This window comes from Macaca mulatta, chromosome 16 (genome assembly GCF_049350105.2).
Source record: "Macaca mulatta isolate MMU2019108-1 chromosome 16, T2T-MMU8v2.0, whole genome shotgun sequence".
Taxonomy (NCBI): domain Eukaryota; kingdom Metazoa; phylum Chordata; class Mammalia; order Primates; family Cercopithecidae; genus Macaca; species Macaca mulatta.
Genome location: NC_133421.1, coordinates 6828087 through 6841722, shown reverse-complemented (window position 1 = coordinate 6841722; position 13636 = coordinate 6828087). Strand labels below are relative to the sequence as shown.

Genomic DNA, 13636 nt, shown 5'->3' with positions numbered 1-13636 from the left:
TTAGGCATAGCTCTTACAAGTAATATAGTTAGATTTTTACAATCCAATGTGATAATCTCTTTTAAACATAGGTATCAGTTTACATTTACCAAGACTATTGATAAATTCCCATTTATTTTTATATTGTTTTTGCTTATTCTCTCACTGCTTCTTTTGTTCCTACTTTCTTCCTTTTTTTTGGGTGTGGGGAACAGGGTCTCATTCAGTCACCCAGTCTAGAGTGCCAGTTCACTGTAGTCTCAAACTCCTGAGCTCAAGTAATCCTCCCATCTCAGTCTCCAAGTAGGTGGGACAACAGGCATGCACCACCACGTCTGGCTAATTTTCTGAAAATTTTTTGTAGAGACGGGAGTCTCACTATGTTGCCCAGGCTGGTCTTAAATTCCTGGGTGCAAGCAATTCTCCTGCCTTGGCTTCCTGAAGTATTGGGATTACAGGTGTGAGCCACAACACCTGGCCTGTTCCTACTTTAATTCTTTTGCTGTGTCTTTATGGCCAACAAATTCAGCAATACCATAGCTACATTATCTCTAAAACATCAATGCTGGAGCTGCCATCAGAAAACAAGGTCAACTTTGAACAGTTTATTTTCCTTAATAGGAAAATGAATGAGACGGGGTCTCATTTTCTTAAGAAAATGAACACTAACTTTGTGACAAAGCAGCCACTTGTGATAAAACACCATTATTGTGATTATTTTCAATGTCCGTAAGAGCAAAACCATCTCAAAGCAGTTTTTTGATTTAAATTTATTACTTTTTTTTTTTTTGAGATGGAATTTCGCTCCTGTTGCCCAGGCTGGAGCACAATGGCGCAATCTCGGCTCACTGCAACCTCCGTCACCCGGCTTCAACTGATTCTCCTGCCTCAGTCTCCTGAGGCTGGGAGTAGCCGGGACTACAGTCATGGGCCACCATGCCCGGCTAATTTGTATTTTTAGTAGAGATGGGGTTTCTCCATGTTGGTCAGACCGGTCTCGAACTCCCAACCTCAGGTGATCCGCCCGCCTCAGCCTCCCAAAGTGCTGGGATTACAGGCATGAGCCACCGTGCGTGGCAGTTTTTTGCATTGTAAATAAAGATTCTTAAGATGCATAATCTAAATTACAGGGTTTTTTCCCCTATTACTGATTCTAATTTTGTTCATGGTACTCGGGCAGAATCTTGGGTTTCAAGCAAATGGATTACAATGTTTCATAACCTTTGAGGCCTCCAGCTCTTTAATTTTGTCTTCAGCCTCTGTCAGTTTATCCTTCAAAGCTGCAATTTCCTTTTCCATTGGCATCACAACAGACCGAAGTTTCTCAGCATCTTCTTGGGCCTATGGTTAAAAAGAATTAAATGCCACGACTTATTCATTTACTGCTTTCCTAAGAAACTCTAACCCTTCCATTTGCTAAAACTTAGTATGTAACAAGTAACTCGACCAGGCACTATATTAACATTCACAAAACTGAATTAATGTCTAACTTTCAAATACTGCATTACTTTGAATGTCAAGGTATAATTGAAGTTTTCCCAAATATTCTATTTAGAATTTGGGAATGGGAAAACTGATTGACTGAAACAAATTTGACTTGTTAATCAATTAAGAAAATATCCAATATATAAAAGGAAATACACATAATAAATTTTTTTTTTTTTTTTTTTTTTTTTTTGAGACGGAGTCTCGCTCTGTCGCCCAGGCTGGAGTGCAGTGGCGCGATCTCGGCTCATGCAAGCTCCGCCTCCCAGGTTCACGCTATTCTCCTACCTCAGCCTCCTGAGTACCTGGGACTACAGGCACCCGCCACCACACCCGGCTAATTTTTTTTATTTTTAGTAGAGACAGGGTTTCAGTGTTAGCCAGGATGGTCTCCATCTCCTGACCTCATGATCCACCCGCCTCGGCCTCCCAAAGTGCTGGGATTACAGGCGTGAGCTACCGCGCCCAGCCCATAATGATTTTTTAAATTCCTGGGTTACTAAGTTCATGAGACAATAATTTCTTATGAATAATGAAAGGGCTGATTATATTTTAAACACCCAAAATAGAATAATGTGTTTTCCAAAATGTTAGAAAATTATGTTGCTATAAAAAGGCCTCCATCCAATTAAACAGAGTACTTTAAATATTATTTTACTTTTACCATCTAAATGAAACAAACCCAAAGAATGACCCTTAAAACTATCATTGTTTTCCAAAGTCCATTCTCAAAAACATGGATTAAAAGGAACCAACTTACATAAACTAGTAAACTGGTGAGAAAACGAATTTTCATTTCTCATATGTACATACACTTACACGCAGAGAAACAAAGGCAGGCTCAAAAAGTTGGCTTTTTTCCTTCTAGAGAAACTGAAAACCTAATTCACTGAATTTAAATGGGTGCAAACTTATTCTAAGTTGTGCACAATAGGGAAAAATATCATAAATGCCCAAACGTGAGGTGGATTTTCCCCAAAACACATATCCCTCAAAAAACAGGGGTTCAGATTCACTTTGTTTTCAGGTCCTTACAAAGTCATCATTTATTTTATTTTGAATTAAATACTACTTGGAAAAGACAAGTTAAAATATCTCAGTCAAGGCTAGTTTAGGATGCTGATAAAGGTCATCTGATAAAAAACAACAGGGAAAAAGAAGGAGGGAGGAAGCAAAGAATTGATCACAAATCAAGTTATTTATTAATATAAATATGACTTCACAATTCCAAGTGCTGAATGTCATCATAAACAAAACCTTTAAAGAGCACTTTTAAAAATGACAGAAAGGTCATTAAAAACAAGGAAAATCTGAGAAACTGTCACAGCCAAGAGGAACCTAAGGAGATATGACTAAATGCAATGTGGTATCCTGGATGGGATCCTAGAACAGAAAAAAAAAGGACATTAGGTAAAAACTAATGCAATCTGAATACAAAAATGGACTTAGGTAATAAGAATAAATTGATATGGGCTTATTAGCTGTGACAAATGTACCATGCTAATGTAAAACATTAACAACAGGGGAAACTAGGCATGGAGTATATAGGAACTATCTTCCCAATTTTTCAGATAATCAAAAACAGTTCTAAAAAAATAAAAGATTGTGGAAATCATGAATACACATACATTTGAAGAATGAACTAAGAAATAAGAACCAAAAAGGCATGATAAATTCAATTGAAAAGAAAAATCAATTACTAATTATTTTATATAATGTGATTTTAAATATGGGTATGCATATAAAATAATGTAAAAGTTCATTTAAACTGGCTCAAAAGCTTTTAATATTTTCTCAATGATAAAATGTCTCACTTTACATTTAGTTGCCTTATGTTCAAGTATTATATGGTATTACGTTCAAGCATATGTGGTACATAATGTGTGGTACACAGAAACCAAAGGACACTGAGAAAGAAGGAAAACTAACATCTATTCTAGAACTTCGCTTTAGACACAGTCATCAAGCAACAACACCCACTCAACTGATACTTAGGAATTCAAGCACCTATCTCCTAGACACTATGCTAAGCATTTAGGATATACAAATAAAAAACAAGCACATGTTCCCCCGAATCTATTAAAAAAAAAGAGAGAGAGAAAGAGAAACTCTTGCCTTCACAGAGCTTATATTTTAGCAAGGAAAGAAAGACAGTAAACAATAAACACAACAGGTGAACTCTGTATAGTGTAAGGAAATACGTGCTATGGAAAGAGAAAAACTAGAGAAGGATAAGGGAGACGAGAGTAGTGACAGGCGGCAGAGGGAAGTTGGCAGGCTGCGATGTTAAATGGCAGGTGGTCGGGATAAACCCCATGAAGTAGTGACATTTGCTCAAAACTTTGAAGAAGATGACAGAGTTAGCCACAGATACAACATTATTTAGTACTATGTTTAGGTCTATGTCCAAATAATTACTCTCACAGGAAATATCAAAGTACTTCTATTACTTTCTATTACACAACAATATTAGAGCACTCTGCATTTGAATTCAAATATTTCTACAGATGAACACATTCCTTCATACCTTTTTCATTTCATTTTCTAAATTTTCCTCCTCTTGACCTTCAGACAGCCTTCTTCTTAAGTCAGCTATTTCCCTCTCTGCGGATTCTCTATACTGTGCCCACTGTGCTCGCTCCTGCTCCAGCCTAAGGTGGAACTGGTGCTCATAGTCACGAACTGTTTCTACAAAACATCACCACATATTTCACATCTAAGCATTATGAAAAAAAAAAAAATAACCTGGCACATGAAAATTTTTAAAGTTATATAAAAAGCTTACGTCTAATTTCTGGAAAATGTTTAATTCACTAAAAAACAAAACAAACTAGTTGTAGTTCTTATGATATACAGAAATAAAGGCTTTAAATCATCACTTCTAATCTTCACAATAAACCTGTGTCCTGTATTATTTTACGAATGAGAGAATCTTAGGAAAGGTTAACTAGTCTGGCCAATGTTTCACGTCCAGAATGAAGCAAAGCTAGAATTCAAACTTAAGGCCAACTCCAAAATCTATGTTCTTAGACATATACTATGGTTCCCAAGGCAAATATAATATGTCGCCCAATCCCACTACCTGGAAGTGTGAGAAAAGGGATATATTTCTGGAATAGTTTACTAAAACCCAAGATTGTAACTTGAGGCAAACTCTATAAGCTCTTTAAAAAATGGCTTTCTCTTTGATATAATCCTAAAATATGGCCAGGCTTAGTGGCTCACACACACCTGTAATCCTAGCACTGTGGGAGGCAGACAGGAGGATCACTTGAAGCCAGGATTTCAAAACCAGCCTGGCTGACATGGCAAAACCCCATTTCTACCAAAGAGAGAAAAATTGCCAGGTGCGGTGGCTCATGCCTGTAATCCCAGCACTTTGGGAGGCCAAGGCAGGTGGATCACCTGAGGTGAGGAGTTCAAGACCATTTTGGTCAATGAGGTGAAACCCCGTCTCTACTAAAATTACAAAAATTAGCCAGGCGTGGTGGTGGGCACCTGTAATCCCAGCTACTGGGGAGGCTGAGGCAGGAGGATCACTTGAACCTGGGAGGTAGAGGTTGCAGTGAGCCGAGATCGTGCTACTGCACTCCAGCCTGGGTGACAGAGTGAGACTCTGTCTCAAAAAAAGAGAAGGGAAGGGAAAGTGAAAGGGAAAAGAAAAGATTATCTGGGTGTGATGGCATATGTCTGTGGTCCCAGCTACTTGGGAGGCAGAGGCACGACAACTGCCTGAACCCAGGAGGCGGAGGTTGCAGTGAGCCGAGATCGCGCCACTGCACTCAACCCTAAGTATCTCAAAAAAAAAAAAAAAAAAAAAAATTATGTGACAGATCCTGTTGATTGCCCATTAATTTCCACTCCTTCGTCCTTACTGGTAAGACTCCAATTTTGTTTAGGAAGTCAGTGTGCGCAATTTTAAAACTACATTGTCCAGTTTCCCTTGTAGTTATGAGTGACCACACACTTGGTCAACAAAGTGAAAGGGATATGCTGGGTAGTTCTAGAAAACTTTTGCTTTTCTGATGCAGACTGAAGGAGAAGCAGCTATTTTTCAGCTAAGGCAAAGATTAAGTTGAAAACCATATGCTAAGGATGAAAGAACAGAAGGGCTGAAGGAGTCTGAGGCATTGTTGACATCATGGAACCAACGCAACCAGGCCTGGGGTATCTACCTTTGGATTTCGTGTTCTGGGAGAAAAACGAACTCCTATTTTGGTAAATCATCGTAGTCAGGTTTGTTACATGAAGCCTAGAGTAATCTCTAGGTCATAGCTACATACTCAGAAATAGGGCTAGCTTCACCTGCCTTTTTATAAAGAGCACTAAGGCAAAAAGTGACACACAATTGCAAACACGGTGGAAAAAGTCATCACTATTTCACATTTAGAATATTAACTAATCCAGGCCGGGCGCGGTGGCTCACACCTGTAATCCCAGCACTTTTGGAGGCCAAGGCAGGCAGATCACGAGGTCAGGAGATCAAGACCATCCTGGCTAACACGGTGAAACCCCGTCCCTACTAAAAATACAAAAAATTAGCCAGGCGTGGTGCCATGCGCCTGTAGTCCCAGTTACTTGGGAGACTGAGGCTGGAGAATCGCTTGAACCAGGAAGGCAGAGGTTGCAGTGAGCCGAGATCGTGCCACTGCACTCCAGACTGGGCGACAGAGTAAGACTCCGTCTCAAAAAATAAAAAATAAAACAGAGTATTAACTAATTCCAGGAACCCAAGGATTCAGTGACAACTTACTTTGTTTCATCATCATCTTCTCAGAAATTTGGGAAGTAATGAAGCACTAGTGCCAAAAGGAGTCTGAGACTAAACTATGTCTCTTCTTTTAGACGAAAGGTGGCAGCCCATGAAGCCTACCCTAGCCTAGGCCATTCTACCCAACACAGTGCAGTGAAGATTTCATATATAAAGTTTCTTAAAAAATCTAAGCCAGGCCGGGTGCGGTGGCTCACACCTGTAATCCCAGGACTTCGGGAGGCCGAGGCAGGTGAATCACCTGAGGTCAGGAGTTTAAGACCAGCCGGACCAACATGGAGAAACCCCGTCTCTACTAAAAATACAAAATTAGCCAGGTGTGGTGGCACATGCTTGTAATCTCAGCTACTCGGGAGGCTGACGCAGGAGAATCGCTTGAGCCCGGGAGGCGGAGGTTGCAGTGAGTAGAGTGAACTGAGACTGCACCACTGCACCCCAGGCTGGGCAACACAGCGAGATTCCATCTCAAAAAAAAAAAAAAAAAAAAATTCTAAGCCATATGGCCAAACTACACTGGAAGGGCAATAATTAGCTGAAGCTCATCAATGTAAACAGTTACTTTACCCTTTGCATGGCAGCTCTCTCTACTCCAGCACATTCCCTGTGCCCATACAGCTTTATTCTTTGACATTACTAGCCTGCCTCCTAGAAGAAATCGACTTTTAAGCCTTACAAAGTACAGTCCTCATTTAATGCATTATCTCTGTAACATTCCTATTATAACTCTCCATTATTAAGTTAGATAGGATTGATATACCCATTTATGTTATCAGTGACTTCTCTTTTATCTGAAAGTATATCTTGATGATGACAGTACATAAAACCACAAATGAAACTCTGGATATATTTTAAGATTCTCTGAAAATATTCTCAATCATCAGAATCGGGTATCTTAGAAAATCAAAAAATTGATCTCTGTTTGTCTTTACCTTTCATAACAGCCTGAAGTGAAGCAACTTCTTCTCTCCACTGTCTTTTCACTTCATCTATAGCTTCTTGCTTGGTGTTCTCAGAGACTGTGGCAATCGCCTTAATATTCTCCATCTCTGCTTGAGCTTCCCACAGCTGGGTTCGAAGGTGTCCCAAATCATCTTGTGCAGCTTGTAATACTGCATTTTGCCTCTTCAGATCCTCTGGAGAGAAAAGTAAAAGACGGTCCATTAATGTTCACTTTTATCAGACCGGCATTCTGATAAAGAAATAAGATATTAAATTTAAAAATATAAACATACAAAATGACATCCTTTTAATAGAGATGAGACTTAAGGTATGCTGGGTATCACAAACCAATTGCTACTATCTATCTAATGATCCAGTGGTTACGGTCATGGTTTTAAAGCTCAATTTACACATTCCCATCTGCTGACTAAATGAACTTGGTCATGTTATTTAATCTCTCTGGCCTAAGTTTCCACATCTGCAAAATGGAAGTTAAAAATAGCCACCTCACAAGGTTGTTGTAATGATAATTTATTGGAAATGCTAATTAGTAACAGTACCTTCTACAAACATTCAAAAGATGTTTAATAAAAGAGAAAAGAAAGCCAGAGCACATGGCAGTGACTAGACCTATATTCTTTAAAGTTAGCATTAATTTCTCAGCTCCTTCTTACCATCTTTTAAATACTAAGTTGATGTAATGTGCCTCCTACATGGTTTAAGCCCAGGCAGAACATATGTTTGGCCAAACTGACTTCAAAAAAAAAGATGAACTTACCAACAGTATATGGGGATGTGTGATTGTTTTCCCCTACCCTTAACAATAGTCACTATTTTCCATCTTTTAAAAATTCTTGTAAATATCATGGGTAGCAAATGGTCATTTTAATCTACATTTCCCCTGTTAATAAGGAGTTTGAGCATCTTTTCATATATTTACTACTGACTCATTTCCTGTTTGGTGATATTCTTTACATTTGCTTCTAATGAATGATCTTCCTTCTGATCTGTAAGAGCATTTTATATATTCTGGATATTAAATCTGTCTTCTCTTACAAAACTTTTCCCAGTCAGCTGCTGTGTTTCTTAAAAAAAAAAAAAAAAAAAAGTTAAGAGACAGGGTCTCAATTGTCGCCCAGGCTGGAGTGCAGTGACGCAATCATAGACCACTATAACCTCAAATTCCTGGGTTCAATCGATCCTCCCACCTCAGCCTCCTGAGTAGCTAGGACTGCAGGCCTGCACCATCATGCCCAGCTAATTTTCGAAATTTCTTGTAGAGACATTTTCACTATGCTGCCCAGGCTGGTCTTGGCCTCCTGGGCTGAAATGATCCTCCCGCCTCAGCCTCCCAAAGCGCTGGGATTATAGGTGTGAGACACCGCGCCCGGCCTTACCTTATGTCTTTTAGCATCTCAACTTGTAAGGTATTTATGAAAAAAAAATTGTTCATCTTTGTAAAATTATCAATTTCCTCTCCAAAGCACAATAACTAAGCCAAACTGACCAAGAAAATAAACTGATTTAAGATCTAACTCTACCACTAACCAGCTGATGACTTTAAGGAAATCACAAGACTCGGAAGTCTCGGTTGCCTCATGAAGACAGTGGCAATACTTTCTTGCATAAATTTCTAACTACTTATAAAAATCCAATAGTAAAATAAAAGAACTTTTAAATGTTGTGAAACATTCATTGTTATCAAACAATCACAGGAGTTAATGATTTGGTAGTCCAAGTTACACAGGGAAATACCTAGTCATGCTAAGTTGTTCTGAAATCTTGACTCTCTCAACATCAGTTTCCATCGCTCTTAAAATACTCTGAATCTCTAGCCAAAGACAGTTTTAAGAACATTAATTACTAAAAGGAACTGTGTAAAGTCGCTTAAAGACGGACACCTAGGAAGTCGTGGTAGGCATGCAACTAGGACTAACCCAGAAAGTTATAAACACGTGAAACCACAAAGGAAAAGTTTATGTGTGTCAACTCTATATTCTGAGTGTCAAACTGTTTCATAAAAAGTGAAAAAAAAAGAAAAAGCATTATTTCTGGGGTATTTTATTCATTTTTGGGTACTACAATTTTTTCAAGGCTCAAGTTTACATACTTAACAGGTCCTCGTGCTAATTACCTCTGGTACTTTTGATTTGTTGGAGATTACCCAGAGGTATTCACAACCAAGCTGTCATTATGAAAAGAAAAACTGTAAACAAATACCAAACCTAAATATCCATTTTTGGCACTTAAAAGTGAAATAGAGAGCCTGGAGGAAAACTTGGTCAACACTAACTTTAGTTATTATATATGAATATATATTATATGCGAATGTTATATTTATATATATAATACAAAAAAACAGGAGACAAACAGAAGTTTAAAATAAAGTTAGAAAATCTTAATTTTTTGTAGTAAAGCATTTCAAACACGTTTGTCAATAGTAGGAGTTCCAACATTCGTTTATTGCTTTTACTGCTGTATATGTAATTATAAAAATTTTCAAGCATATTCAGAAGTTGAGGATATACTACAACAATCCTTCATACAACTTTCACCAAGACTCAACAGGAATCAAGATTTGCCAGACTTATTTATTTTTTGAGACAGAGTCTCGCTCTTGTTGCCCAGGCTAGAGTGCAGTGGCACGATCTTGGTTCACTGCAACCTCTGCCTTCTGGGTTCAACAGATTCTCCTGCTTCAACCTCCCGAGTAGCTGGGATTACAGGCACGTGCCACCACGCCCGGCTAATTTTTGTATTTTTAGTAGAGACGGAGTTTCGCCTTGTTGGCCAGGCTGGTCTTGAACTCCTGACCTCAGGTGATCCACCCGCCTCAGCTTCCCAAAGTGCTAGGATTACAGGCGTGCGCTACCACACCCAGCCTGCCATGCTTATTTAAACTATCCTTTTTCTTTCCTGTAGTATTTTAAAGCCCCAGAAATATTACATTATCTAATGTATTGTATAGATGCCTCTCTAAAAATATGGAGAGTTTCTTATATAAACAAAGTGCCACTGTCACACAAAACAAAATTAATGACTGCCTGATAACTAATACCAAATCTCTGGTAAAACTTCTCCAATTGAACAAAAAAAAAAAAAAAAAAAGTCTTTCTGAATATTTTGTTTAAGATCAAAACAAGATTCAAGTACTTCATTTGGTTATATATATACATATACACACACACACACACACACACACACACACATATATATATATATATATTTTTTTTTTTTTTTGAGACAAAGTCTCACTCTGTCGCCCAGGCTAGAGTGCAGTGGCGCAACCTCTGCCATCCGGGTTCAAGCGATTCTCCTGCCTCAGCCTCCCGAGTAGCTGGGATTACAGGCACCTGCCACCACACCTGGCTAATTTTTGTAGTTTTAGTAGAGACAGGGTTTCACCATCTTGGCCAGGCTAGTCTTGAACTCCTGACCTTGTGTTCCACCTGCCTCGGATTCCAAAGTGCTGGGATTACAGGCATGAGTCACTGCGCCCGGCCATTTTTTTTTTTTTTTTAAAGACAGCTTCTCACTCTATCGCCCAGGCTGGAGTGCAGTGATGCAAGCTCGGCTCACTGCAATCTCTGCCTCCCAGGCTGAAGTGATCCTCTCACCTCAGCTTCCCACGTAGCTGGGACTATAGGCATGTGCCAATACACCCTGCTGATTTTTGTATTTTTTGTAGAGAGGGGGTTTTGTCATGCTGCCCAGGCTAATCTCCAACTCCTAGGCTCAAGTGATGTGCCCTTACAGGCATGCGTCACTAGGCCTGGCCTATACTAATGCTATAAAGCATTATAAACTACTTGAAGAACAGAAACAATACAAAAAGTTCTGTAATGGGCACCTATTACCTATAACCTAGACCCATCATTTTTAATATTTTGCTACATCTCCTTCCATTTCTTAACTTCAGGAAACAAAACATCGCAAAGACACTACCTTCCCCTGAGGTAACAACCGTCGGGAATTTGGGTTTATCATTACAGTGCATATATGTTACACCTTTACTTATGCTGCAGGTTTTAAAACCTTAATGTTCTTTTGCAGTTACTTCTTAGCCCTCAACATTGTTGATTGTTGATAACTACTTCATTCATTAATTAGAATATCACAGTCTCAATATATCACATACAATGCTGACAGGTATTCAGGTGTGAAACTGAAACCTGCTTTATCTGTACAGATGTTCTCCTTGTCCTATGCCCATTGTCCCAGTCTTTTCCCATCCTGACAATGCCATCTTTGTCATATTTCAAATTTCCACATTTGTGAGGGTTCGATTTGGGGAACTCTGTTCTATAAAAGTTGTCTATTTTCATGCCAATACTTTATATACTGTCTAAATTAACATAGCTTTATACTGTTTTGTCTACTTTTGTCTATTTTTAAATGTTTATATAAGAAAAAGTTTAACAAAAAGGCCATGATCATTTTGAATAAGTGGGGAGACTTACCCTACCAGATATCAAAAATTATTATAAACTTCATGTATGCACCAGCCAGCTCTAGTAACCATACACTCATGGCAAATCATCCCCAATCCATCCATATGCACTCCATATATATTATGAGACAAATCTCAGACACACAGTCATATGCAAAATAATCACGTTTTAGTCAACAACAAAAAATATACATGACAGTGGTTACATGGATTATAGGGGCTGAAAAATTCTTATTGCCTAATGACATCTAGCCATGGCAACATCATAGTGTCACACATCTTGTCTATGTTTAGCTATGTTGCTTTTTGGGTTTTTTTTTTTGTTTGTTTTTGTTTTGTTTTTTTTTTTTTGAGACAGAATCTCACTCTGTCGGCCAGGCTAGAGTGCAGTGCACGATCTCAGCTCACTGCAACCTCCGACTCCCAACTTCAAGCGATTCTCCTGCCTCAGTCTCCCAAGTAGCTGGGATTACAGGCATGTGCCACCACACCCAGCTAATTTTTATATTTTTGGTAAAGATGGAGTGTCGCCATGTTGGCCAGGCTGGTCTCGAACTCTTGAGCTCAGGTGATCCACCCACCTCGGCCTCCCAAAGTACGGAGATTACAGGCATGAGCCACCAAGCCCGGCCTGTTTAGCTATGTTTAATACAAAAGTATCACTGTTATAACTGCCTACAGTATTCAGTAATGTGCCGTACAGCTTTTCAGTTTAGTAGCAATAGGCTATACCATGTAGCCTACGTGTGTAGTAGGCTGTACCATCTAGGTGTTTGTCAGTACACTCCATCAGGTTCGCACAAGGACAAAATCACCAAATGATGCATTTCTGAGAATGTATCGCCATCACTAAGCAATACATAACTGTATTTTATTTTTTTTAATAAACTTTTTAGCAGTTTCAGGTTCTCAGCAAAACTGAGCAGAAAATAGAGGTTTCCCATATGCCCCATAGCCCTGTACATCCACACTCCTCTACTACAGGCACCCTGTACCACAGTGGCACATTTGATACAACTGATGAACCTACAATGGTACATTATCATCACCCACTTAGTTTACACTAGGGTTCACTCTTAATGTGGTACATTCTATGGGTTTTAACAAATGTATAACGACATGTTCCCACCACCATAGTATCACACAAAATAGTTTCACTGCTCTAAAAATTCTCTGTACTCTACGTATTCACCCCCTCTTCCTCCTACCCCTGGCAACCACTGATCTTTTTTCGTTTTGTTTCCATAGTTTTGCCTCTTCCAGAATGTCATATGCTTGGAATCATACAGTATATGGCCTTTTCAAATTGCCTTCTTTCACTTAGTAGTATGCATTAACTTTCCTCCATGTCTGTTCATGACTTAATAGCTCATTTCTTTTGAGCATGGAATAATATTCCACTGTCTCAATATACCAGTTTATTCATCCATTAACCTACTGAAGGACATCTTCCATGCTTCCAAGTTGTGACAATTATGAATAAAGCTGTTATAAATATATTTGTGCAAGTTTTGGGGACAAAGTCTTCTCAAGTCATTTAATTACATACCAAGGAGCATGACTGCTGAATCAAAAGGCAAGAGTATGCCTAGTTTTGTAAGAAACCACTAAACTATATCCCAAAGTGGCTACGTCATTTTGCATTCCCACCAGCAATGGTTGTTGTTGTTGCTCCACATCCTCACCAGCATTTGTCGGTATTGGCAGTATTTTGGATTTAGGCCATTCTCATAGTCTAATAATCTTTTCATCTACTCACTTGACATCTGTATATATTCTTTAGTGAGGTGTTTGGGTCTTTTGCCCATGTGGTAATGGGGCTGTTCATTTTGTTACCATTGCATTTTATTTTTATTGATGCATAATAGAGGTACATAGTTCAAAGTACATGTGATAATACATTAATGTAACTTGTAAAAATCAAACTGGGTGTAGTTGGGGTATCTATTACCCTAAATATTTGTCGTTCTTTTTTCATCCCCATGGCACCAGGGGTTGTCTTTTCTTTACGC

General features: G+C 38.8%; 1 protein-coding gene across 7 annotated transcripts in view; it reads right to left on the bottom strand.

Moving 5' to 3' along the window:
- The window catches only part of RABEP1 (rabaptin, RAB GTPase binding effector protein 1), a 104643-nt gene that overhangs the window by 45309 nt on the left and 45698 nt on the right, over positions 1 to 13636 (bottom strand). For 4 of the 7 annotated variants that reach the window (XM_028835942.2, XM_077969939.1, XM_028835943.2 and 1 more), the window contains 3 exons: positions 7165 to 7368; positions 3992 to 4152; positions 1201 to 1320 (listed from right to left, as the gene is read on the bottom strand). In XM_028835942.2, the coding sequence (XP_028691775.1) occupies positions 1201 to 1320; positions 3992 to 4152; positions 7165 to 7368 (485 nt within the window). Of the gene's footprint in view, positions 1 to 1200; positions 1321 to 2643; positions 2848 to 3991; positions 4153 to 7164; positions 7369 to 13636 lie in introns of those variants that run through there. The other 3 variants (XM_077969940.1, XM_077969942.1, XM_077969943.1) reach the window with 2 other exon arrangements.